The 25,506-nt window shown below is 39.4% G+C and overlaps 1 protein-coding gene across 7 annotated transcripts in view; it reads left to right on the plus strand.

Annotated features, from left to right (window-relative positions):
• Positions 1-25,506, plus strand: part of SEPTIN8 (septin 8) — a gene marked incomplete at its 3' end in the record, with an annotated part of 78,371 nt that overhangs the window by 37,861 nt on the left and 15,004 nt on the right. For 4 of the 7 annotated variants that reach the window (XM_081320427.1, XM_081320430.1, XM_081320431.1 and 1 more), the window contains exons 2-9: positions 4,733-4,847; positions 6,816-7,011; positions 8,998-9,184; positions 18,081-18,242; positions 19,823-19,919; positions 21,441-21,609; positions 21,898-22,030; positions 24,123-24,313. In XM_081320427.1, coding sequence (XP_081176553.1) covers positions 4,733-4,847; positions 6,816-7,011; positions 8,998-9,184; positions 18,081-18,242; positions 19,823-19,919; positions 21,441-21,609; positions 21,898-22,030; positions 24,123-24,313 — 1,250 coding nt within the window. Of the gene's footprint in view, positions 1-4,732; positions 4,848-6,815; positions 7,012-8,997; positions 9,185-18,080; positions 18,243-19,822; positions 19,920-21,440; positions 21,610-21,897; positions 22,031-24,122; positions 24,318-25,506 lie in introns of those variants that run through there. The other 3 variants (XM_081320428.1, XM_081320432.1, XM_081320433.1) reach the window with 3 other exon arrangements.

Genomic DNA, 25,506 nt, shown 5'->3' on the forward strand with positions numbered 1-25,506 from the left:
CGCTTCACAATGCTTTACATCCCTCTCTAAGTGGTTTACAGAGTCAGCATATTGCCCCCAACAATCTAGATCCTCAGTTTACCGACCTTGGAAGGATGAAAGGCTGAGTCAACCTTAAGCCGCTCAGAATCGAACTCCTGGAGTGAGCAGTGAGTTCGCCTGCAATACTGCATTCCAACCACTGCGCCACCGTGGCTCTTATAGTGTCACAGAAGTGATGTCTTCCACCTGAAGAGTCTAAGTGGGTTAGTTTGCTGTGGCTGACTGCTTCAAGTGCCTTCTGCCTGCATTAAAGGTCCTGCTAGTTTTTCCTTTGATGCCACACCAGAGCAGAGCTTCCCTTTGAGGCCTCGGGTAGTCTGTGCTTAAAAAAAATTAAGTTCCTTAAATGCAGATATTATACTCCATCGCTCCTTCAACAAGAACAGGGGGCAAGGATATATTAAAGTAGTCAAGCATTTAAGACTGTATTGATTCACCGCAATTCCAAAAGGTAGAGTCTTGTATATTCTCTTAACAGACTCCATGTGGCGTACAGAATATTTGCACTAAAATATATAAAGAAGGTCCTACAGCCAAGCCAAATCAGTGATTTTCCACATTGGGAATATGAATGTTAGAAAACAGTATTATTTTGAAATAAATATATTAATATCTGGAGGGGGAATAGCTGGAAAGGCTTGGGTGGTCAACTAGAAATTGAACAAATCACCCCCCCCCAAAGGCACATTTTCTTCTTCCCTTTCCAGATAATCTGAGTTTGAGACTTTGGGGCTTAGCAGTGAGAGAGTTTTTCTCGAAACCTGCCTAGCATGGATTCTGGCTGTTGCCTAGGAACATCTCTCTGGTCTTTTGGTGCATTCATATTCTAATCATAGCACTTGGCCAAAGGCTTGTTTACTTCCTTTCTAGGCCATGGAGATGACAAAACCTTTGCATATTTCTTGTTTTATTTTACTGGTCATAATTTTATCTCACTTACACATTAAACAAAGCAAGGGTGAAGAATTCCTAGCACATAGGTTAGGACAGCATTTGTTAGTCAAATACATATTGTATATAGTTCTATGAACATTCATAAACATAATGTTCATAGCCTGATAGTAGAGGTAGTCTTGACAGACTCGAACACTGGGCGCTATCTAACAAAATAAAATTCAATGGTGAAAGAAGTAAGGTTCTACATTTAGGCAAGAAAAACCAAATGCACAGGTATAGTTTATGGGGTACCTTGCTCAATAGTTGTAACTGTGAGATGGATCTTGGAGTCCTAGTGGACAATCACTTAAATATGAGCCAGCAGTGTGCAGCAGCTGCCAAAAAAGCCAACACAGTACTAGGCTGCATTAACAGAGGGATAGAATCAAGATCACATAAAGTGTTAATAATACCACTTTACAATGGCTTGGTAAGGCCACACTTGGAATACTGCATTCAGTTTTGGTCACCACGATGTAAAAAAGATGTTGAGACTCTAGAAAGAGAACAAAGAAGAGCAATGAAGGTGATTAGGGGACTGGAGGCTAAAACATATAAGGAACGGTTGCTGGGATTGGGTATGTCTAGTTTAATGAAGAGAAGGACTAGGGGTGACATGATAGCAGTCTTCCAATATCTCAGGGGCTGCCACAAAGAAAAGGGAGGCAAGCTGTTCTCCAAAGCACACTGGAAGTTTTCAAGAAGAGACTGGACAGCCATTTGTCTGAAATGGTATAGTTCTCCTGCTTCAGCAGGGGTTTGGACTAGAAGACCTACAACAGGGGTCTTCAAACTCGGCCCTTTTATGACTCGTGGACTTCAACTCCCAGAATTCCTCAGCCAGGCATGCTGGCTGAGGAATTCTGGGAGTTGAAGTCCACGAGTCATAAAAGGGCCGAGTTTGAAGACCTCTGACCTACAAGATCCCTTCCAGCTCTATTCTATTCTTTCATACCACCATGATTACCGAACTACACATTACATGAAACATTTAAGGAACTATTTTAAAAAGTGTAACGTGGGAGACGAAACTGGGACTCTAATAGAAGGGAAGATGGATTAATCCTGCCTGGCTGAGAGAATGAAACAAATATCAGTCGAAATGTCCTCCTCAGAACTATGTAACATCTTTTTGTGTGTGATTTTTATTCACAGGGTTGGATAATGTACAAAATCCAGCTCCATTTTTCCTATTTAGTGCTTGTGTTTTGAAAATCAACATAGAACTCATGTGACTAGACAGCTACAAAATCCAGCTCACATCTATTATAGGTGTTTGGCTAATGGATGGATAGGCTATGCATAGGAAGTGCCCGTGCCGGTTGCAGCAACGGAATACGGCTCAATACTAGTTTTTCTAGTTTTCACTCAGTTTAAAGTTTTTGAAGGATGTGTTCCTCTTAGAACGCCTGTTGCTGTTCAGCCTTTACATGGGTTTTTCAGCCTCATAGTGTACCTCTGACACACAGAGGCTTGATTATGGTTCAGTCTTTAGAATTGAGGCCTTTGAACTGTGGTGCTGGAGAAGACTCCTGCGAGTCCCTTGGACTGCAAGGCGATCAAACCGGTCAGTCCTAGACGAGATCAACCCTGACTGCTCTTTAGAAGGCCAGATCCTGAAGCTAAAACTCAAATACTTTGGCCACCTAATGAGAAGGAAGGACTCACTGGAGAAGAGCCTAATGCTGGGAAAGATTGAGGGCAATAGAAGAAGGGGACGACAGAGAATGAGGTGGCTGGATGGAGTCACTGAAGCAGTAGGCGTGAGCTTAAATGGACTCCAGAAGATGGTAGAGGACAGGAAGGCTGCCCTGGAGGAACGTTGTCCATAGGGTTGCGATGGGTCGGACACGACTTCACAGCTAACAACAACAACAACAACAACAACAACTTTAGTCTTATCACCTGTATTTCTCTTCTCTCTCCTCCATGTGAATTGCAGAAAATTCTGGTCCAGATAGGGTCTTCTTCAGTGCAATGGAATCTATTGTATTTTGCATACACTGTCATGGTAGAGAAGCAGCAGGGACACAATTCAGAACTCTTGCCAGTTGCCAAGAGTTGTTTTTACCTTCATTATGGGACTCTCTCTCATGCACTTTTTCTATCTTTCCAGCACTCTGCTCTTTAGTTCTACAGTATAAACATACTGTAATAAAGGTTAGGAAAGAGCTACACATGTTTATGTTAGAATAACATTATGTGGGATGTCATATATAGATGGGTTATCTCTTAGTATATATTTAGGTTTTAACAAAATTTTGTATAAAAGGAAATTTTCCATCATTTGTCATCTAACGTGGCCAGTAAGCACATAAGTAAATGTCCCCTGCCTTACAAAAGTGTACAGCTTGTATTTGATATTAAGATCCTAACTTATGCATTTGGGTTTTCTTGGTTGAGCAACTGGTGGTGTTACTCAGCTTAAATGTTATGTCAGGTGAGAACTTGTAATAAAATATTGCTATGAAATGCAGGAATTATCCTGCTCTTAATGCTACTGTTCGATCCTTTCTGATTTTGGAATTTGTACATGGCTTGAAGTCAAAATACTTTTTTAGCCATCTAATAAACTAATCATCTGGGAAAGTGTCAGTTTATTTCTCCATGCTGAGAGAAAAAGAACAGATGGAAGGAAGTGAGAAAGAGATGAGAGCAGAACTAAGATATTGCTTCAAGAAGGGAAATAGATATAGTTCCAGATGACGAGGTGATATGATTCATTATTGTCAGAGTGAATATTGTTGGACACATCAGCCTGTCCACCAAATTGTTTCTTTAATGGTGTGGAATAGAGGAAGGCATCTAGTATCCTGTTTCCATCTCTATTCTGCTACTACTATGTATTGTTATTTTATGTATGGAATTGAAGCTGCAATCATCAAAAACCATTCCTTTGGCCTCTCCATGATAATAACTCATTGTATTCCAGTCAGTTGTGTGCTGATAAGACCAGAGGTCTTCAAACTTGGCCCTTTTATGACTTGTGGACTTCAACTCCCAGAATTCCTCAGCCAGGCATGTATGTTTGCTCTGCTGTGGATATAAGGATTGATTGGGCATATGCTGGGTGCACACAAACACAAATCTGGAAGTTGCCTGCAGTAATATTCCCACAAATATAAAGCAAAATTTGCTTATGAACATAGTTTCTTATGGCAAAGTCTGAGAAAATTATTAAAGATTTCTTTGAGGTGACATGATACAGATTTGAACATTTTAGAAAATAGCTACTAGTAATAAATCAATAAAAATTAGCATCAAAATTGATAGGCAGCAATACTGTATTTCACAACATATAAAAATAAATTATGGGATGTGCTACCAGAATTTATGAATGTCAGCCAGCCTCAATGGTTTCAAATAAGGGATGGATAGCTTTATGAAGATTAGGCTATCAATGGCTACCAATAATAATTCCTGAAGCATTGCATGTCTGAAATAAGATTGTTGGGAAGCAATTGTCCTTTCAACAAAGTGACACAATATAGTCTTTGATCTCTTTAATTCTCTGTAAGCCTCATTCCCCTTTTATCGTGGTGTTTGACTGTAATTAATAGTGGAATACTGGAAAGTGGCATATAAAAACATGATCATTCTTTGAATGATCATCTGGAGAGATGCTTGTCCAGTTAGAGAGTTTGCTGTATTTCAAGTAAAATGGTTGGGTTTTAATTTTTTGATATGATGATGATGATGATGATGTAACTTCCACCAGATAACTCCTGCAAAATGGTGTCATTCTTTTTAATAGAATGAAGAGAAAAGAAACCTATCTTTGGGAGGCCATGTTGGATTTGACAGTCTTCCTGATCAACTTGTCAGCAAATCAGTGGTGCAAGGTTTCAGCTTCAACATCCTCTGTGTAGGTCAGTAAAGTGCTTATTGTGAAGAGGAATGCTTAGAATCTGAATAATAATAGCCATGTTATAAGGATAAAGGGAAAGCTTACTAGAAAAGTATCTAAAAGTCTATTGCACCATCTCAGCAGAAAGATCAGATAGAAGATGATATAAAAGGGAGCTTGTAAGTGAGTTTCCTGTATTCTTCTACTATTAGCTAGGTTCCCACATCATTTTAAACCATAATGTGATTTATTTGGATTTTTGCCGTACTGTTTTATGGGAATTTTATGTGTTCTGACTTACACAATACATTGCATCAGTATATAAATCCAACTGATTTTTCGAATTGAAACGACTACAGTATAGCTAATGTGCTAAGAAATTAAACTTTCCAAATGTGGTTTATCACATGCTGTGTCTTGGAATGAAGCAAAATCTTTTTCCAGAATCTTGACCTTGTTTACATTTTTTCTGAGTGAGAACAGAACCCAGTTTGAAACATTTAGGTGAATGATGTCATTTTACTCCATTGAGTGAATGAACTTTTGGTGATCAAAATGAAGGCTCAGCTATCTAATTCTATCACCCTTCTGGCTCCTTATGTGTCCAGGATTGAGTTTCTACAACTCCTGGCTTGTTATGTATAGAAATTGTAGCTTTAAAATATTTAATGACTTATTAAATAAACTGTTTAGTTTTAGATACCCACAATATTATTATTTATGGAAAAAGTCTTATACAATTTAAGCTGTGCTTTAAAAGATATTTACATTTTTAAGTTTCAGCTTTCACTTGCTGGTTTTCATAGTCTGTCAAAAGATGTAATGTGACACCTTTACTATGAAAAGGAACATTTTAAGCTTTGGTTTTAAACTCCTCCCTCACAATTTAAGTTTCTTGTTATGTTCTGCATTCAGCAGTGATTATTGTTGGAATGATGGAGATGAATTGCTGTAATAACAATCTGGGACAGCTCTGAATGTTTCTTTGTTTTTTTTATTGTAGTTTGGTTCCACTCCAATAATTCAGTTCCTTTCTTTAATGAAAGTTTAGTTTAATGGGGATGTCATGATAGCAGTGTTCCAATATCTAAGGGGCTACCATAAAGAAAAGGGGGTCAACCTATTCTCCAAAGCACCAGAAAGCAGGACAAGAAGCAACGGATGGAAACTAGTCAAGGAGAGAAGGAACCTAGAACTAAGGAGAAATTTCCTGACAGTGAGAACAATTAACCAGTAGAAGAGCTTGCCTTCAGAAGTTGTGGGTGCTATCACTGGAGTTTTTAAGAAGAGATTGGAGAGCCACTTGTCTGAAATGGCACTATAGAATCTCCTAGCTAAGCAGGAAGTTGAACTAGATGACCTCCAAGATCCCTTCCAACTTTGTTACTCTTGTTTTTCTTGCACATGCATAGAGTAGTTGCCTGCCATATCCAGCAGCAAATATTTCTATTTTCCATTTTCTATTCACATGATCTTCTAACTTTGTTCCATCAAGAATTTTTTTATGCATGTCCATGTGTTACTATGATTCTTATATTTGTATTTGCTAGTTTTTTATCTACTGCTGTGTGCCCCCCAAAGTCACCTTTGTTGAGATGGGCAGTTATATAAATTTGATAAATAAAATATATTAAAATGGACACAAATTCCTGAAATGATGTTTTTGCCATTAACTACAATGTTATTTTTTTTTAAAAAAGATGTGATTATGTTTGTCATGATGAAAAGTAGAATTCCGTTCTGGCAGTATAGTTTGATCAGGATCGTGATGACATTCTGCAGATATTTTGCCTTACTATTTCTGATGTTTTGATGCTTTTCCATTTTATATCTGGAAATGTATCCCAGGTCCATAGTACAAAGGACTAAGCTTTATCAATTGCTGAACATTTAGATGTAAAAATATAGTATTATGTTTCTTCAGGATGCTCTTTCTTTTTTTTTTAGCATTTGTTGATCACCGTTGGAATAAACATTTTAATCTTTTTAGGTGAAACCGGCATCGGGAAATCTACCCTGATGAACACTCTTTTTAACACAACATTTGAGACAGAGGAAGCTACTCACTATGAGAAGATAGTCCGTTTACGGCCACGAACGTATGATCTGCAGGAAAGCAATGTCCACCTAAAGCTGACCATCGTAGATGCTGTGGGCTTTGGAGATCAGATAAATAAAGATGAAAGGCAAGTTACTTTCCGGTTTGGTCTAGAAACATTTGCATTGCTTTGATGGGAAAAGGATGTGTATATTCCTGGAATACAAGAATTTATCTATTGTGCTTGTGATTGGCTGCTTATAATATCTGCGATGGAAAGCTTAGACAACACAACAGTCAGGAAGAAGAGAACAGTAATTGGAAATTTCAGATATCACCCAGATAAAATACAATCCATTGCCATCTTGTGGCTAAGCTATAACATTATCCATGCAATTGCCAAATTTAATAACATTTCCATGAGACTTGGTAGGAAACTAAACAGTTAATGAAGGCTCTACTTTTTTTTTTGATCCTGAGCCTGCAAGTTGTAGTCATTCTCAATTTCTCCACTGGCTCTAATGTAAATTGCTGGGTTGTGCACATGTTGAAAGGAAGATGAAAGAGTGAGGCTTTGGAGCTCTTTTTCCCTCAGATATCCTGATTCCCTTCCTCCCATTTCCCCACAAAGCTAGTTGGCTGGAATCAATTTTGTTCATTCCACTTGAGAGATGGCAGCTGCTATACCCCTTCCTTCCAAAATAAAGCAAGGGTGCTAGTATCTGCTGTATGTTCCAATGCTGAACAGCAACAGGAGAGTACTGTTGTTTTTATATCCTACGTATGAGTTTCCCAGAGGGTCATCATAGGAAACAGGAGTTATTTAATACTGACTTTGGCTTCCATGGTGTTCAATTCCCAAAGGTTCTGAATGACTTCCAGGATTCTGTAATGCGTGTTTCATGTACAGCAAAACTTGTATTTCAAGTCAAAATGTAGAAAATGTCCTAGACTGAAGTTTATGCAGTTAATCCATGATTTGATTTGTACAGCACTTGAGAATCAAATCTAAAGAAGTATTTAAAGCAAAGATTTTTAGGGTGACCTGAAATTGATGAGATATCCTTGTTATTTTTATTGCAAGGAATTCCTCCAGTCAAGTTATTGGTGTGTCCCCATAGCGTTCATTTAGTCATGGGATTTATATCCAATTTTTGCTCCAGAAGCTTAGGTCATCAAACACTCCCTCTTTCAGTTTCTCGACAATCTTGTAAGATAGGTCGGTCTGAGACATTGACTTGCCCAAAGTCATTCAGTGAACTTCCATGATTTCCAATGGCTGTATTAAGCATGCACATCTTCATTCATAAAAAGAAGCAGCCAAAGATCATTGTTGTCTGAGTAGAAGATGCACACTAGGAGGATGTTGTGCAACAGGAAAAGTATTTACTGCTTGTAGAAGGGCATTCCAGTTGTGTAATCAATCTTTAGTTTGGGGGTAGTTGGGCTAGGGCTAACTATGATTGCTGTAATCCTGGTATTGCAGACATGTCAAACACAAGGCCCGGGGGCCAGATCCGGCCCATGAAGTGGTTTCATGCGGCCCGCGAAGCCATCCTGGAAACAGTGAGGGAACGGCCCCCACTGCCTTGGCCCTGGCCCAGAGACCCTCCTCCTGCCAGAGACCCTCAGATCTGTCCCATTCCTGCCCAGGCCCCCATAGCCACCCTTGATGCGAACGATGTAGAGCTGGCCATGCCCACCCAGTAGGCCATATGCACTTTAGCCACGCCCACCCAGTAGGCCACGCCCACCCAGGCCACACCCACCCGGCCCCCTGAGGGCACCGCAATGCTGATGCGGCCCTCAATGAAATTGAGTTTGACACCCCTGTATTGGAATGCATGATTGACAGATATTGTCAGATTATAGTTCCCAGTGGTGTGCACCAAAACAGCCAATAGTGCAAGACCTTTGAAGGTAAAATCCAGCACTAGTTCAGAACTAGTTTAGCACTTTGTACATGCCCGGTGTTTTAGTTTACTCTGTTTCAGCCAGCACTAGAAGTTGTTCAATATCTCTTTTACTCAGATTTTATGAAGGTTGGTGGATGGAAACCTGCAGTCATGTTGAACACGTTTAGTCATTCTTTGTAAATGGTACCATTCAAGTTGCTAATGGAATTCGTTTTTAGTTACAGGCCAATAGTAGATTACATTGACACGCAGTTTGAAAATTATTTACAAGAAGAGCTAAAAATCCGGCGTTCCCTTTTTAATTATCATGATACAAGAATCCATGTCTGCCTTTATTTTATCACCCCAACTGGCCATTCACTGAAGTCCTTGGATCTGGTGACCATGAAAAAGCTGGACAGCAAAGTAAGTATCCCCACATCATCACAAATATTGGCTCTTATTTTTGTCTACCTGTCTTCCTTCTTCCTTATTATCAATCTTAATGATGTGCTTGGTTGGGAATTTTCCTTCTGTCATCTGAAAGCATAAATAAATGTCAGATAATTTGAACAAAAACTTTATAGAACTCTAACCCTGGGGTAGGCAACCTTGGCTCTTTTATGACTCGTGGACTTCAACCATGCTAGCTCAGGAATTCTGGGAGTTGAAGTCCACGAGTCATAAAAGAGCCAAGGTTGCCTACCCCTGCTCTAATCCTTCTCTTTATCAGAAGATTTCTTTTCCACCTTCCCTCAGAAGAATTGTATAAATGCTGTTCCCAGTTTTTATGAGACTTCATCATCTTCACTTTATTGGAATTATTTTAACCAAACTGTTGACTGTTTTTCCATTACTTTGGCAATTCAAAATGATGACGCAGCCTCAGTGTTACAAGCTGAATCCTACCGAGATGTGAACAAAATAAAGTGAGGGTGATTGTATGTGTTGACGAGTCATTATTGCTCACCTTAGAACATTTCAACAGCTAGTTGGAAAACATAGTACTGGACATGCTGCAAGGAGAACTGAAGGCCCACTATAAAGGTCATTGATGCAAAGAGATTCATGTGAATAATAATAATAACAATAACAACAACAACAAGTAAATGATGATGAGTGGCCTTTTAAAAGGTAAAAGAAAGAAAGAAACAAAAGAAACCAGTGCTATTTCTAAATAGTAGCAGCAGCATCTAATCTGCTAAAAAATGCTGAGGAGGTTCCTCATCTGAGGACAGTGATGGCGAACCTATTCTGTTCCAGCCTACTACCGGCCCTGCAGAAAAGGCAGGGACAACCCCTTTACAAAAGGCAAAAGGCTGGAAGTAAGCCCGCCAAATTTATTTACACAAAACAGATCCAAAACAGAGCAGACTGAGCAAAACAAAATATGAACCACTAAAACAGGAGCTATTCAAACGGTTGCCTTCAGCAAACCAGCCCTCCCACACATTCCCCTTTTAAACAGTTCAAGGCGTGGCTTCTCTCTGCCTCCTTCCCAGGTGCCCCATTGCCTTCCTCTGTTTACTCCTGATTGACTGCCTCCTGCGTCGGGTGTCTTTGAACAGGGCCAGCTGTGGGTCATCTTCATCCACACTGTCAGGCTCACACAGCTGGGTCTGCGTAGTAACCAGATGGGAGGGGCCTGGATGAGAGCTCTGCGAAGCCTCAGAACTGTCTCTCCAAACCCCTCCTCCTCCTCCTCCTCCTCTGAATCGTCCGACCCAACTGCCGAACCCACAGGCTGACCCTGAATCACAATAGAACCATTTGGGCTTGGCGTATCAAAAATTCAAAAGAAGCGCCTACCTTGATTCTGTTGGCATGTCGCACAAAAACACACATGGACGGACAAAAGAGAAACAATAACAAAGAGAAATGAATTATATAAATTTAATATTTAATAATTAAATACATAATTGTAAATGTTTTTTTGAAATTCCTACCTGAGGCAGCTCAGGATTGCAGGCAACCTGGAAACTGGAAGAGGCTCTTGCATGTCCTTGTAGCCTTTAAAAAGAGCAGGAAAGCATGCCCTGTTCTCACGTGATTTTGAGAGGCTCCAGAAGGTATGTGAGAACAGAGTCCTCTTGTGCAACTTTCAGAGGGAGGCCTGACATGTCACCAAAAATGACAGGCATGTTGCCTGTGACACACATATCATAAGATCACCATCACTGTCCTAGGACAACCAGATGCGGAATTTTAAATATTTAACCATATGATGTTAGCAAATAGGTGAAGAAACCCTTTAACTCTCTGCTGTCATCTAGTGGTCTGGATTTTAAGCAGTACTACTTCAAAACAGAATAACATAGTTGGAAAGGACCTTGGAGGTCTTTTAGTCCAACCTCCTGCTCAAGTGAGATGCCCTATACCATTTCAGACAAATGGCTGTCCAATCTCTTCTTTAAAAACCTCTAGTGATGGAGCACTCACAACTTCTGGAGTCAAGGCAGAAGTTCATTCACTGTAGATTTTGTTACCTAATATGCTATTGATTTTGCAGTTTGGGTTGCATGCTGGATATGTAGATGTTAACCAGTGCACTTGTATGTGGCTGTAGCTTTCTGGACATGATTATTTCCTTACCCTTGGAGAGATTTGATGTAGTATGGGTTCATGCACAAATCAATCTGACTACTGAAGATATTGGTGGACATGGTTGTAATTGAAAATTTTCATATAATATGAAATTCTCCTGTCACTTGATAAGCATTAACAACTTTCAAGTTCTACTCAGGTCATAAATTTTCTCCAGTTATTTTAAGAGATTTTCTGCTGAAGAGGAGATGAGCACAATTTTAATCCTTGTTTTGCTTAATCCTGATATGGATTACAGAGAAGAATCCTGTAAACCTCTTTTCCGTGGATATAATGAGCCCCAAGGTTTGTCTCTAGGTGAACCTTGGGCTGTTTTTTGGTCTGTCTCCTCATTTCTGTGCTTTAATTCTGGGGGCTAGTGAGGAAGGAAATGGGTTAAAATAATTGATCTTGCATCAAAACAGCAGGTCAGAAATGAGTTATAAAACAGGGGAAAACTAGGGATGTGAACCTCTACCACAAAACGTCTATTACCGGTATATTTGGCTCTTCCTTATTTCTGTCCAGCTCAAGGAGTGTGAGTACTCTCCCAAATAATAATCTGCTCTTTTCTTAAGGAGGCAACTATTATCTCAGATTTGGTTTCTTTGAAGAATCTGCTATGGTAGAGAAGAAATAAAGAAATGTAGGGGAAAGATTGAAAAATGAAAATATTTGACATATAATTAAGTAGAAATTTCTTTCCTACTTAATTTCCTTTTCCTGCCCTGATGCTTTCCTCTTCTGAGACATATGTGATTTAGATATGATATGTACTGGCAGGAGATCAGACATCTTCTCAGCAAAGATATATATCTGCATCTGACTTTGCTTTCCAACGGGGACAGATGCTGAACAGTTCAGCAGAATCAGCAGGATGATGTCAAACTTGGGTAGACTGGATTTTCAATGGTATTAAGGGATCTGGTTTACAAGTGTGACTTCATCACTAAGTGACCTTTTTAACCAGCTTGCTCTTCCATTGTGCATTTGTGTGCAGCTGAACTCATGACCAAACCAGCTGCTGCCTCCTGTATCTAATTACTTCCAGACAGCCAAAAAGTCATCTTCAAAACTGAATTCTTAAGCTCAGTAATAGGTGGTTGGAATTGCAGTTTAAAAAAAACTAGTCAAACAAACTGAACCACCTCTAGCTGTTCGTTCCTAAGGAACCAGTCTATCCTGCTTTGCTGTTAAAATTGAGCTCATGTATATATACAATATTAAAAGAGGTTAAAACATTAAAATAAAAATAAAGTAAAATAAAATAAAGCTTTTAATTTTGGAGGAGCTCTTTACAGCCTTTGCTGCCTGTCCACCATCTTGGCTCCTCCCCCCAAATATTTGCCTCTTTACGACTTTTGTGACTCACTCTTGTTAAATAAGAATAAAATGGTGTGCATCTTTTTTCTAGCTCCAGGCTTGATTTTTCCTTGTGATATTTCCAGAGGTCAGGATTTAGACCAGACATGTCAAACACAAGGCCCGGGGGCCAGATCCGGCCCGTGAAGTGGTTTCATGCGGCCCGCGAAGCCATCCTGGAAGCAGTGAGGGAACGGCCCCCACTGCCCTAGCCCTGGCCCAGAGACCCTCCTCCTGCCAGAGACCCTCAGATCTGTCCCACTCCTGCCCAGGCCCCCATAGGCACCCTTGATGCGAACGATGTAGAGCTGGCCACACCCACCCAGTAGGCCATATGCACTCTAGCCACGCCCACCCAGTAGGCCACGCCCACCCAGGCCATACCCACCCGGCCCCCTGAGGGCAACTGCAATGCTGATGCGGCCCTCAATGAAATTGAGTTTGACACCCCTGATTTAGACTCTAAACTCAAGAAATAGTACAGGAACATACTGTAAAGGTGAAAACTACAAGATGTCACGAGACTTCAAACTGTTGCATATTTTATTTGCTAGGAGATCTCCAGAAAATTGTATGTTAAAACTTACCCAATTTGCTCTGATTTTTTTTTTTAGTAGTTGAATTGCAAATAATGTCCCCTTTTGGAACTGAAACCAAATATCAGTTGTGCTCTATAGCAAACTGCTATTTGACAAAAGTAACTCCAGAGCCTCTGCAGATTCACATAACTTATTTATATATAGGGGTTTTTTTTGTATTCTAGCCAGCGATGGTAATTTCCTCACTGTAGAAAGAGAAAGAACAAGATCTGGGTGTCTTTCTTAAAGGCAAGCAGTATGATCCTGCTACTGAGAAGACGAATATTATCTTGGAGTACATTAACAAGAACATAAAGTCTGGGTCATGAAAAGTAATTCTTCCCAGCTCTTATTCTCTGTTGAGATCTTCATATCCAGCTCTGGACACCACAGTTCCCAAAGGACAATAACAGTTTGGGACAAGTTCAGCGGAGCGCGATCAAGCTGGTGAAGGGTCTGGAAAAACCAAACCCTATGACGAATGGCTTAAAAAATCTGACTATATTTAGTCTACAGAAAAGAGGAGACATATGATACCAGTTTTCAAATATTTGGAAGGCTGTCATGTAGAAAAAGAAGTGAAATTCCTCTCTGTTGCCTCAGAGAGCAGGATCAGAACCAGTGGGTTAAAAGGGAAGATTGTTTAGTTAGATACTAGGAGGGATTTTGTGACTGCATGACCTGTCAACCAGTGGAACAAGCTGCCACATTATGTGATGAGTTCTTCTTTACCAGAGATCTTCCAAAAGCCATTGGATGGTTGTATGTCAGAAATACTGAGGTTGAGAAATACTGCTCTAGTAGATCCTGCACTGGGCAGGGAGTTTATTCATATATACAACTTGTAGCCCTTCCAATTCCTAGCAATTCTAAGTTGCTTACAACTAAAACTAAAAAAAGCAAATGACAAAGAATCATGAACAGCCTCAGAAAGAAAATATAACCAAATAAAACCATCCAGCAGAGGCTCAACCTTCTTTCTGCCCCAGAATGTGGGAGAAGAGCCAGGTCTTTAATAGTTTCCTGTATGTCATGAGGATTGGAGTGATCTGAATCTCTGGAGGGATGTAATTCTAGAGTGTAAGACCCGTAACAAAGGAATTGAATTAGGCGACTTCTCTGATCTTCCAACTGTTATGAATCTGGGCACCCATCCATTGGAATTTGCTGGAGATCTTTGTGTTTTTGTTTCTGTAGCCATTAGGAAAGTGATTTTCACTGTTGCATACGTAGCCAGGTGTTCAACTTGAAGCTTAATTTCAGTGAAGTGGTGTGATTCTTTTTATAAGACTTGCTTTTAGACATCCTGCTGGTCGATATTTTTTTTTGAACACACAAACATTTTTCTCACTTAAAAGAATAAAAACCAAACATACCCATTTTGTAAAACTAATTGGGAAGCTAGTGAATGAAAAGTCAAGCAATTTCCTATAAGAAGTGTTAACACTTTTATGGTTGCCAGCTGTTTCCAAATTCTATTACTTCATAAAACTCTCCAGGATATTAACGGCAAAAGCTGAGATGCGAAACACCATATGCAGCTCGCACTTTTTGTGGAATGAAACCGGAGTTTTGCTTTTCTTCAGAAAGGCTCCTCTTTAGGGTGGTCAATATATACTACAAGATATCTGGCAGATATCCAGAAGTAATCTCTTGCCATGTGTGCATTTTACCCGTATGAAGGGATTGGATCCACAGGCATTACTCTCTTGGGGTCCAAATTGCCTACACGTGACATATGTAACTTCTGTGACTGATTGGAGCCAAAAGTCAGAAGGGCTGGACTACAATTTTGCCCTTCTTTTCCATTTGTCTTCCTCCTCAGCTCAAATCCTCCATGATGCACATGGAGTCCTTGACATATGACCACAGTTGGGATTGGAATAAAGTGATGTCATTAAATGAATTGTTATGTGATGAGACCCAATTTATGACCATGTTTACTGTGCTCATTATGTGAATCACATGGTCGTTAAAGAAATCCAGCTGCCCTAAAAGCTGTCTGGGAAAGTTGCAAGTCATGACCTAGTGGCTGTAGACCATTGCAACTGATCTTAAATGAATCCCCCAAATCACAGTCGTGACCACAGGAGAGGTACAACAGTCATAATATTGAGGACAGGTTGAAAATAACTTCTTTCAGTGCTGTTGTAACTCCAGAATCATTGTTAAATGAATGTTCTTAAGTTGAAGACTACATGTATTGTTTATTTTTTGCATATCTGGTTCTGAGGGACCAGTTGGATATATCATCATACAGCATAATGCTACCTGCCACTTGGCAGTATTCTTGTTCTCATTCAGTGAATCATTGGACCTGAAAAGATTAGCATTAGCCAGGGGTCTTCAAACCTGGCCCTTTTATGACTTGTGGACAAATGCTACTTTCCTCTTTCAATTCAGTTGAGTGTGGTGGGGTATTCCAAGGGGCAGCATGGTTTTCCCAAGCTCTGATTGAAATGTTCCTTTGAAGAGGTGTCCTAGATTGCAATGTCACTTTCCTTTGAAGTGCTGACCCAAGTGGTCCTAAGTCATTTGATTTGGAGGTGAAGAAGGAAACTTTCTGTGCATGTTCAGCGACCTTTCTCCAATATCCAGATTGAACCATCCCACTTTTGCTTGGGAGATGGCTTACTGGTGGGGGATCAAGTCTGGATCAAGGTAGTGCAAGATCACTCAGCAGAAGACATAGTCAGGCAATTCCCTTTTCAGAGCTGAAAAAGACAACACTTGTCTAGACCAGCATTTCCCAACCTCAGCAACTCCCAGAACTCTAGACTGAATGAAACAAGTAGCTTGTTTATCAGAGTAGGAAGATGTTTCTCTAGAGTGGACAATGTTCTTTTTAAAAACCTTGCTTCATAATCTGAGTATTTTTGCACCTGTCACTTCTTTTGATGTGCCATCAAAAGCAATTAGTATTCAGCAGCATACAAAGAGGATCTTATTTACTTTGCTCAGCCTGTGTTGCTGAATGTTTTTAAGGCCACATGTTTTTTATCAGATCTCATGCATTCCTCATATTTTCCCTGAGCAGAAAATCCTAGGAATGAAATAGCTTTCAAAAGAGAATAGGAGAGATATAAATTAAGATGCATTTATATATATAACTATTCAAACTTTTATTATCAAGTTAAATTTGTTTTGTGTCACGAAGAATTGTGAAAAAGTGTAGAGTTAATTTGCTTCAGAAATCATCTAGCCCTAACCTCTTCACAATTTTATGTACGTATTTCCTTCAACTATGAGTTTTATTTATGGATTTTTAAGGCATTTATTTTTTTTATATTTGCTCTTATTATATTATTGATTTTTGTCTATTGTGCACTACCCAGAGTTACCTTGAGTGAGATGGGCTTCTATATAAATTTGATAAATAATCAAACATATAAATTAAGTTTTCCTAACTGATTCAGCACATCATGAGAAAGGCAGGGCTAGGTGAATCAAAAGTTGGAATTAAGATTGCTGGGAGAAATATCCACAACCTAAGACAACCAACACTTAAGATTTCTCCCAGCAATCTTAATTCTAACTTTTGATTCATCTACTCCTGCCTTGAGTGAGATGGGCTTCTATATAAATTTGATAAATAATCAAACATATAAATGTTAAATTAAGTTTTCCTAACTGATTCAGCACATCATGAGAAAGGCAGGGCTAGATGAATCAAAAGTTGGAATTAAGATTGCTGGGAGAAATAACCACAACCTAAGATATGCAGATGATACAACTCTAATGGCAGAAAGTGAAAAGGAACTAAAGAGCCTCTTGTTGCGGGTGAAGAAGGAGAGTCCAAAAGTTGGCTTAAACTTAACATTAAGAAAACCAAGATCATGGCATCCGGCCCTCTCAGTTCCTGAGAAATAGATGGGGAAGAAATGGAGGTAGTGACAGATTTTATTTTCCTGGGGTCCAAGATCACCGCATATGGGGACTGTAGCCAAGAAATTAAAAGATGCTTGCTCCTGGAGAGGAAAGCCATGGCAAATACTAGACAGCACACTAAAAAGCAGAGATATCACCCTGTCAACAAAAGTGCGTATAGTCAAGGCTATGGTCTTCCCAGTTGCAATGTATGGCTGTGAAAGTTGGACCATAAGAAAGGCTGAGCACCAAAGAATTGAGGCCTTTGAACTATGGTGCTGGAAAAGACTCCTGCGAGTCCCTTGGACTGCAGAGTGATCAAACCGGTCAGTCCTAGAGGAGATCAACCCTGACTGTTCTTTAGAAGGCCAGATCCTGAAGCTAAAACTCAAATACTTTGGCCACCTAATGAGAAGGAAGGACTCAATGGAGAAAAACCTAATGCTGGTGGCTGGATGGAGTCACTGAAGCAGTAGGTGTGAGCTTAAATGGACTCCAGAAGATGGTAGAGGACAGGAAGGCCTGGAGGAACGTTGTCCATAGGGTCGCAATGGGTCGGACATGACTTCACAACTAACAACAACAAACTGATTCAGGTCCTGTCTACCAGGACAAGAGCAAACAAATTCTTTACAAGAATTTACAGAGACAATTATATATTTTTCCAGTCATCGCTTCTGTAAGCTAAACATATCCAGTTCTTTTCACTATTCTTCCTTGCTTGGTTTCCAGTTCCTTTACCTCTTGATAGCCCTTCTCTGAACTTGCTGCAGTTTGTTCACATCTTTTTACATTCATCTTTTAGCCACTTTCATTTAATGGTTAATTCTGCCTGCACTCATAGTTGGCATTAATTCATTCTGTAGCTAACTCAAGACTGATTACAGAAAGCTCAGTTTTTAATTATTTCTTGTTTTTTCACTGCTCTCCAGGTGAACATTATTCCCATCATTGCCAAGGCTGATACTATTTCCAAGAGTGAATTGCACAAGTTTAAGATAAAGATAATGAGCGAACTGGTCAGTAATGGCGTTCAGATTTATCAGTTCCCTACCGATGATGATTCTGTATCTGAGATTAACTCTGTGATGAATGTAAGTAGCATGCTTCTTCTGCAGACTTGTTATGGTTCTGTATTTTTGTAGCAGTGGCCCTGAGTAACTGTATGTTGTGTTAGCTGGTGAATGCCATTATAATAGCGTTTATTCCTTCCACTTCTTAAACCAACCCAACCCAATGATTTGGTGTGGAATATAATCCTTCTCCCTTGGTACATTTCATGTTTACTGTATGTTTAGAATGGAATCTGGTTTTGTTATGCAGTCTGGAAAGTCAATATGTGGTCCTTCTTTACATTCGTGGATAAATTTTAGATTGAGAATATTGAAATAATTTTGACATATATTGTGTTAAAGCAAAACATCAGTCAGATTGATGAACATAACTACTCTATTTCACAGAAGGGAAGAGGAGGAGAAAGAAAAATGATATTGTATCTGCCATCTAAGGGAACAAAATATTTCTGTTTCTTTTTTAATTTGTTATTATATTTATATCTTGTCTTTGCTTTGCACAACTCAAGACATCATATATAATGCGCCCACCGTCTATTTCTCCTCAATAACAATCCTGTGAAGTGGTTTATGCTAGAAGTCATAGTCTCCCAATTTCTAATCCAGCACTTTAGCTTCTATGCCAAATTGACTCCCCCCCACTGTTTATTAATCTATTATATTAAAGCCCACTTAGCTTGAAATTCAAATTTCTTAAACAATAATCCCATGAGGAGTAAATTGTGCTGAGAGAAAAGAAATGCAACACAAAAGTAAATTCAAATATATGAGATAACACAGGCATAAAAAAAGATAAAATACCAAATAAAAATGTGTTGTACTGTACAGTACTGTAATTACCTCTGCACGTGTAAATATATATTACTTAAAACAAGATAGCTAACATGTTAAACTTGATGTGATTAATAAAACAGAGGTGGTTAGTTCTGTGAGCAGGTGTATCTTCTTTTCATCATTGCATTACAGAATTTGGTATTGCACAAGTGATAAAAGGCTTTCAAATTTTCTGTAACATGGTTCACACAGAAATTGTCTGGCCTTCCTGGAAATTTATATAGAAATTATTTTGTAGGGAAAAAAAATGATTGGCTCTAGCTTAATCTGACAACATGCAATGTGGCAGAAAAATCTCCTGGCTGTTCTGCTATTTTAGCTATTCCTGCAAGTAACTAGAATAGCAAACTATTGTTTAGTATGCCATAATGATTTGTGAAACAAAAGGGTTTGTTCTGTTTGGCTCATTCTTCTATCTATGATTGCTCAAAATAAACGTCTGTGTGTGAATACAGTATGCAGTAAGTAAAGACTGCCAGAAATAATATTATTCACAAAACTGGAGGATTTAAAAATTCCATACATGACTTTATTGCAAATTCAGGAGTAATCTTTTTTTTATGGACTGTAGAATGATATTTTTTCAAAAATTAGGATTTGTTTTGTTTGTCCTGGCAATCCTGTCTTAACATCATGCTGATTCCATAGACATAAAAAGATATTGTTTTGTATTAGGAAATTTGCTTTAAAAGTAAAAAAAAACAACAACCCTTTTTGACAGTTCTATTGTTTTGCCCTGAATTGCATAGTTATGTTTTTCCTCAAAGGCTCATCTACCATTTGCTGTTGTTGGAAGCACAGAAGAAGTAAAAGTGGGAAATAAAATGGTGAGAGCTCGGCAGTATCCATGGGGTGTTGTTCAAGGTAGGTTGTAATTCCAGCCATATTTAACAGTGGCTGAAATCCTTGCATGTTGTAGCTTGTTAAACAATATTTATTGCTGCTGTTGTTCTTGTGGTTGATTGCACAGTGAGCCAGATGTGGATTTGACATTTTTATTCACCTGTCAATTATTATCATACTTTTATCAACCTTTTTTATCTATTTTGGCTAACTCATACAGTATGTATGTGTACGTTTGTGTGTATTATATTTGAATAAAAGAATAGTGCCTACTCTAGATATTAAAAGGAATAGGCTTATTAAAACGTAATTTTGGAATGCCGGTGAGTGTCATGTTCATGAAACAATCATTCAGAAAGATCATTTCACTAGCATTTTGTTGTTGCTGCTGTTGTTTCCTTAAGTGTTATTTTTATAAATTCACCTGTGGATTTGGCTCTGCATCATTTTAATATTTAATAGATTATTTATTCTCTTGCCACTGTTTCTATTACACTTTCATTTTGCCATTACAAGTTTTGATTGTTTAACTATCCTAAACTTTTTATTTATTTGAGTTTTATCCTACCTTCATTACTTTTTAAGTAACTCAAGCTGGCGAACATAGCTAATACTTCCTCCTCCTCCTATTTTCCCCACAACAAACCTGTATGGTAGGTTGGTCTGACAAAGAATGACTAGTGAGGTAAGACTAGAACTCACAATCTCCTGATTTCTAGGTCACCACATTAACCGCTGTACCAAACTGGTATCTGTGGAAAGGAATACAAATGTTTGAACACATTAAGTAAAAAGAGAAAAAGGGTGTCATAGTTTAATAACGATGTACAATTTGATTTAATATTTGTAATTGGCTCTGAATGTAGCTTCCAGTATCCTATGAATAATATGATTTCAAAAATGATTTGGAGCAAATGCTGGATAAATAAATCAGTCTCTGCTATTCAGTGAATCAGAGATGTCATGTTTCAGGCTTCCGCATGACTGCTTTAACGATTCAGAGAGAGTTGCTTCGTTGGTGTTCCCAAACATTGCACCTCTTTTGACACAGCTGCAAGGGAGTGAGCCCTTTTGAAGTGAGGGTGATGAATTTCTGAGCAAAATATACACCGGAGTCAGCAGTCTATCATCATTCCTAATTTCCCTATTCCAGGGGTAGGCAACCTTGGCTCTTTTATGACTCGTGGACTTCAACTCCCAGAATTCCTGAGCCAGCCATGCTGAGGAGAAAGGGAGAGGTTTCCATGCTGAGCCATACCGGCTCAGAAATTCTGGGAGTTGTGAAGTCCACGAGTCATAAAAGAGCCAAGGTTGCCTACCTCTGCCCTATTCCAACACATTTACTTTTTCTAGAGGATGCTGTTTTTATACAAATGCTGCATTAATCCTGAAAGAGGTGTGTGTGTGTGTTTGTGTGTGTGTGTGTGTGTGTGTGTGTGTGTGTGTGTTCACACATGGGCGCATGTGCAGATGCTTACCTCTACGTGAATCAGTCATTTTCTCCAGTGTGTATTTTCACATCTGCACTTTGTTTTAACTCAGTTGAAAATGAAAGCCACTGTGACTTTATGAAACTGCGGGAAATGCTGATCCGGGTCAATATGGAAGACTTGCGAGAGCAAACTCATGCTCGCCATTATGAACTTTATAGACGGTGTAAGCTAGAAGAAATGGGTTTTAAGGACACAGATCCTGACAGCCAGCCATTCAGGTAAGAAAGCCTTAGCCTTCTTCTTTCCTTTTTTCCCCATTAATATCCTGCAGGGAGCAGTGAAAACTGGATGTTCTCTTGGGGTCTATAGGGGTTTTACTCTCAGAGTAGGTTGACATGCTCTCTCTTCATGTTTTCTCTCTGCTGGTTTTCTCCCTTTTCCGACACATGCCAATTTTTCCAAGGTGGGTATAAAAGGATGCATGTTCAGATGTGTGTGACCTGGAATAGTATCTTACACCTTTCTTTTAATGTCTGGACAATTTGGAACTTTGTATTTTCCACCAGCCTTCAAGAAACGTATGAGACCAAAAGAAAAGAGTTCCTTTGCGAATTGCAAAAAAAAGAGGAGGAAATGAGACAAATGTTTGTGAACAAGGTCAAGGAGACGGAGTCTGAACTGAAAGAAAAGGAGAGAGAAGTAAGTATGGCGGAGACAATGACTCTACGAGACAAATTCCTACATTAGTTAGGACTGAGATTTTCTTTTTGTTTTGCCTGTACCAATCAAATGCTCTAAAAGGGAATCTCCAGTTCCTTCTATATTAAACAGGTCAAACTGGCCTAATATTATCTTTCCACTGGTAGATCATTAAATCCCTCTGGAAATTTAGTATTAGGACACAAAACACTTATATGCAAGGGTGGGTCTGCTTATGTTTATAAGCCAATGCTTGTATGAAGATGTTGGTTATTTATTTATTAAATTTGTTGGCCACCCATCTCACTGTGGATGTTAAAGGGAGCCTTGCCATTTCTTTAGCTTATTTTATTTTGTTTTGTTTCAACGATGTGGAACTACGTAAGACGTAAAAGTCGGAAGACTAATTTCCCTGGGAGAAGGGTAACATAATTGTTATGTTTTAAAATGCCCCCAAATTGATGGTATCATAGAAGTTTGTTACTTCCCATGAACCTGCTTACTTTACAGTAATGAAATTGCCCATGTATCAGTCAGTAAACTGGTAGAATCCACAGTTTACTGATTGATATATGCAGCAAGCCATTTATTTAAAACAAAGGGAACTAGAACTTTTTGTTTCCTCTACATCAGTGGTGTCAAACTCAATTTCATTGAGGGCTGCATCAGCATTGCGGTTGCCCTCGGGGCCGGGTGGGTGTGGCCTGGGTGGGCATGGCCTACTGGGGTGGGCATGGCTAGAGTGCGTATGGCCTACTGGGTGGGCATGGCCAGCTCTACATCGTTCGCATCAAGGGTGCCTATGGGGGCCTGGGCAGGAGTGGGACAGATCTGAGGGTCTCTGGCAGAAGGGGGGTCTCTGGGCCAGGGCCAAGGCAGTGGGGGCCGTTCCCTCACTGTTTCCAGGATGCCTTCGCAGGCCGCATGAAACCACTTCGCGGGCCGGATCCGGGCCCCGGGCCTTGTGTTTGACATGTCTGCTCTACATCAATCAAACATGATGTACTTTAGCAGTATAAAAAACTGCTATAAACCTGACCACACTACAGAATGCTTATATACATTCTCAAAGAAATAATCCCTCTAATTAAGAATAAGGGAGTGTATAATTGCAGAAAAATGATATTTTAAGGAAGGATTACCTTGAAATTGTAAAAGGAATTTACAGAAGTGGCTGTCCAAAAGCCTCCAATGATGGAGCACTTCTGAAGGCAGGCTGTTCCACTGATTAATTGTTCTCGCTGTTAGGAAATTTCTCCTTAGTTCTAGGTTGCTTCTCTCCTTGATTAATTTCCATCCATTGTTTCTTGACTTGCCTTCTGGTGCTTTGGAGAATAGTTTGACTCCCTCTTCATTGTGGCAGCCCCTCAGATATTAAAACACTGCTATCATGTCACCCCTAGTCCTTCTTTTCAGTAGACTGGACAAAGCCAATTTCTGCCACCACTCTTCATATGTTTTAGCCTCCAGCCCCCTAATCATCTTTGGTGTTCTTCTCTGCACTCTTTCTAGAGTCTCTACATCTTTTTTTATAATATGGTGACCAAAACTGGATACAGTATTCTAAGTGTGGTCTTACTAAGACTTTATAAAGCAGAACTAATATTTCACATACTCTATTAATGCAGCCTAGGATTAGCATAGAATCATGCAAGTCTTAAGAGCTAAAATGGGCACTTGTGTCCAGGGGCTGTACTGTTAATTTTCTTTGGCCCATAAGCCAAAGTAATACTATTCATAAATAATAATGTGGTGGTGGAGGAGGTGGTGTTGGTAGAGGAGGAGGAGGGGGGGGAAACACTTTTTTCACCCAATTTGTGAGGTTGGAAGATTTTTATGGGAGAAGGCTTAGGAATCCTTAGGGTTAAAAAGGAACCCTGTTAATTTTTTGTAAATTTGCTATGTAATTGAAACATCCTACATGACTACAGTATTCCACATATATACATTTCTTACACAGCGTATCCTCTGACATGACGTGTAATGGATACTCTGGAGTAATCTGCCTCATTAGAAGACATTTTTGCAGGCCAGAATCGTTTTTAGTGCCAGACAGAGCCTGGGTTAGATTTCCTTTCTTTTCTCCCACCAGCTGCATGAGAAGTTTGAACATCTCAAGCGAATGCATCAGGAAGAAAAGAGGAAAGTGGAGGAGAAAAGAAGAGAGCTTGAGGAAGAGATGAATGCCTTTAACAGGCGGAAGGTGGCAGTTGAAACGCTACAGTGTCAGAACCTGCAAGCCACTTCACAGCAGCCACTGAAGAAAGACAAAGACAAGAAAAAGTAAGCCACTTTATGTACCTTTTCCAAGATATTCACAGCTGATCATATAAAAAATGTTGCAACAGTCTTGCAAATAATTTGCAATAATATTGTTGCAACATATTATTTGCCACAATAAATAAGGATTATTTAAGCAAAGCAAAAGCTAAGATTGAATTACCCATTTAGAACTCTTTCAAATCCTAGTAGGATAAGCCAAAGGAATGTCTTTTAAAGAAATTAGAAAGAGATAGAATGATTCTTAGATCTCAGAAGATGATTTAACTGATGCTTGATTATCCTGATTCCTACCAGGAATTCTGGGTCTGCTAGCCCCCATGGAAGTCAATGAAGTATTTTTTTCTTTGTTGTTGGGTTCTGTGATCTTTGATATTTAAGCAGTACCAGAAGCACATGATCTGGACATCAGAAGAACAAAAACAGGTGTTGCAGCCATGGTGGCGCAGTGGTTAAAATGCAGTACTGTAGGTTACTTCTGCTGACTGCCAGCTGCCAGCAGTTGGGCAATTCAAATCTCACCAGGCTCAAGGTTGACTCAGCCTTCCAAAGTTCCGAGGTCGGAAAAATGAGGACCCAGATTGTTGGGGTCAATAGGCTGACTCTGTGTACCACTTAGAGAGGGCTGTAAAGCACTGTGAAGCGGTATATAAGTCTTAAGTGCTAGTGCTATTGCTACAAAGTGAAGAGCAGAAAACAATGAATTGAGGAATAGAAGCACTTAGCGTATACAAGAGTGCTTAACTTTAGAGTATGATTTATGTTCCATAAATGTACACTTATCCTTCTCAGTGTTGGTATATTAATCATGTGCTCTGTATTTGGAACAAAAAAATGTGATCCTTGGAGCAACTAAACTTATTTGCTGACAGGAGCTGTTCAGGTTATCATGCAAAGACCTTTCCTGATGATGTTGCCCAAGATCCTTTCAGTCAGACATGCTGGATATCTGCTCTGTGAAAAATATAAGCCAGTAAACATGAAAATTGTTTAGTTGGATCCGATATCAGACATATTTTTTAAAAGTCTGCTGCTTAGATAGAGAAGTATCCTCTGTTAGTTGCACAATTTGAATGACCTATAGCAAAACCTTCCCCATATTCAGATTCTGTAGATGTCTCAATAATGTTGAAGCTGTATTATCCTCTTGTAAAGCAACCCCAACCCGTGGCCATACCACATTTTCTACTGCCTAC

The sequence above is a fragment of the Vipera berus genome (genome assembly GCF_964194415.1).
Source record: "Vipera berus genome assembly, chromosome: 2".
NCBI classification, from domain to species: domain Eukaryota; kingdom Metazoa; phylum Chordata; class Lepidosauria; order Squamata; family Viperidae; genus Vipera; species Vipera berus.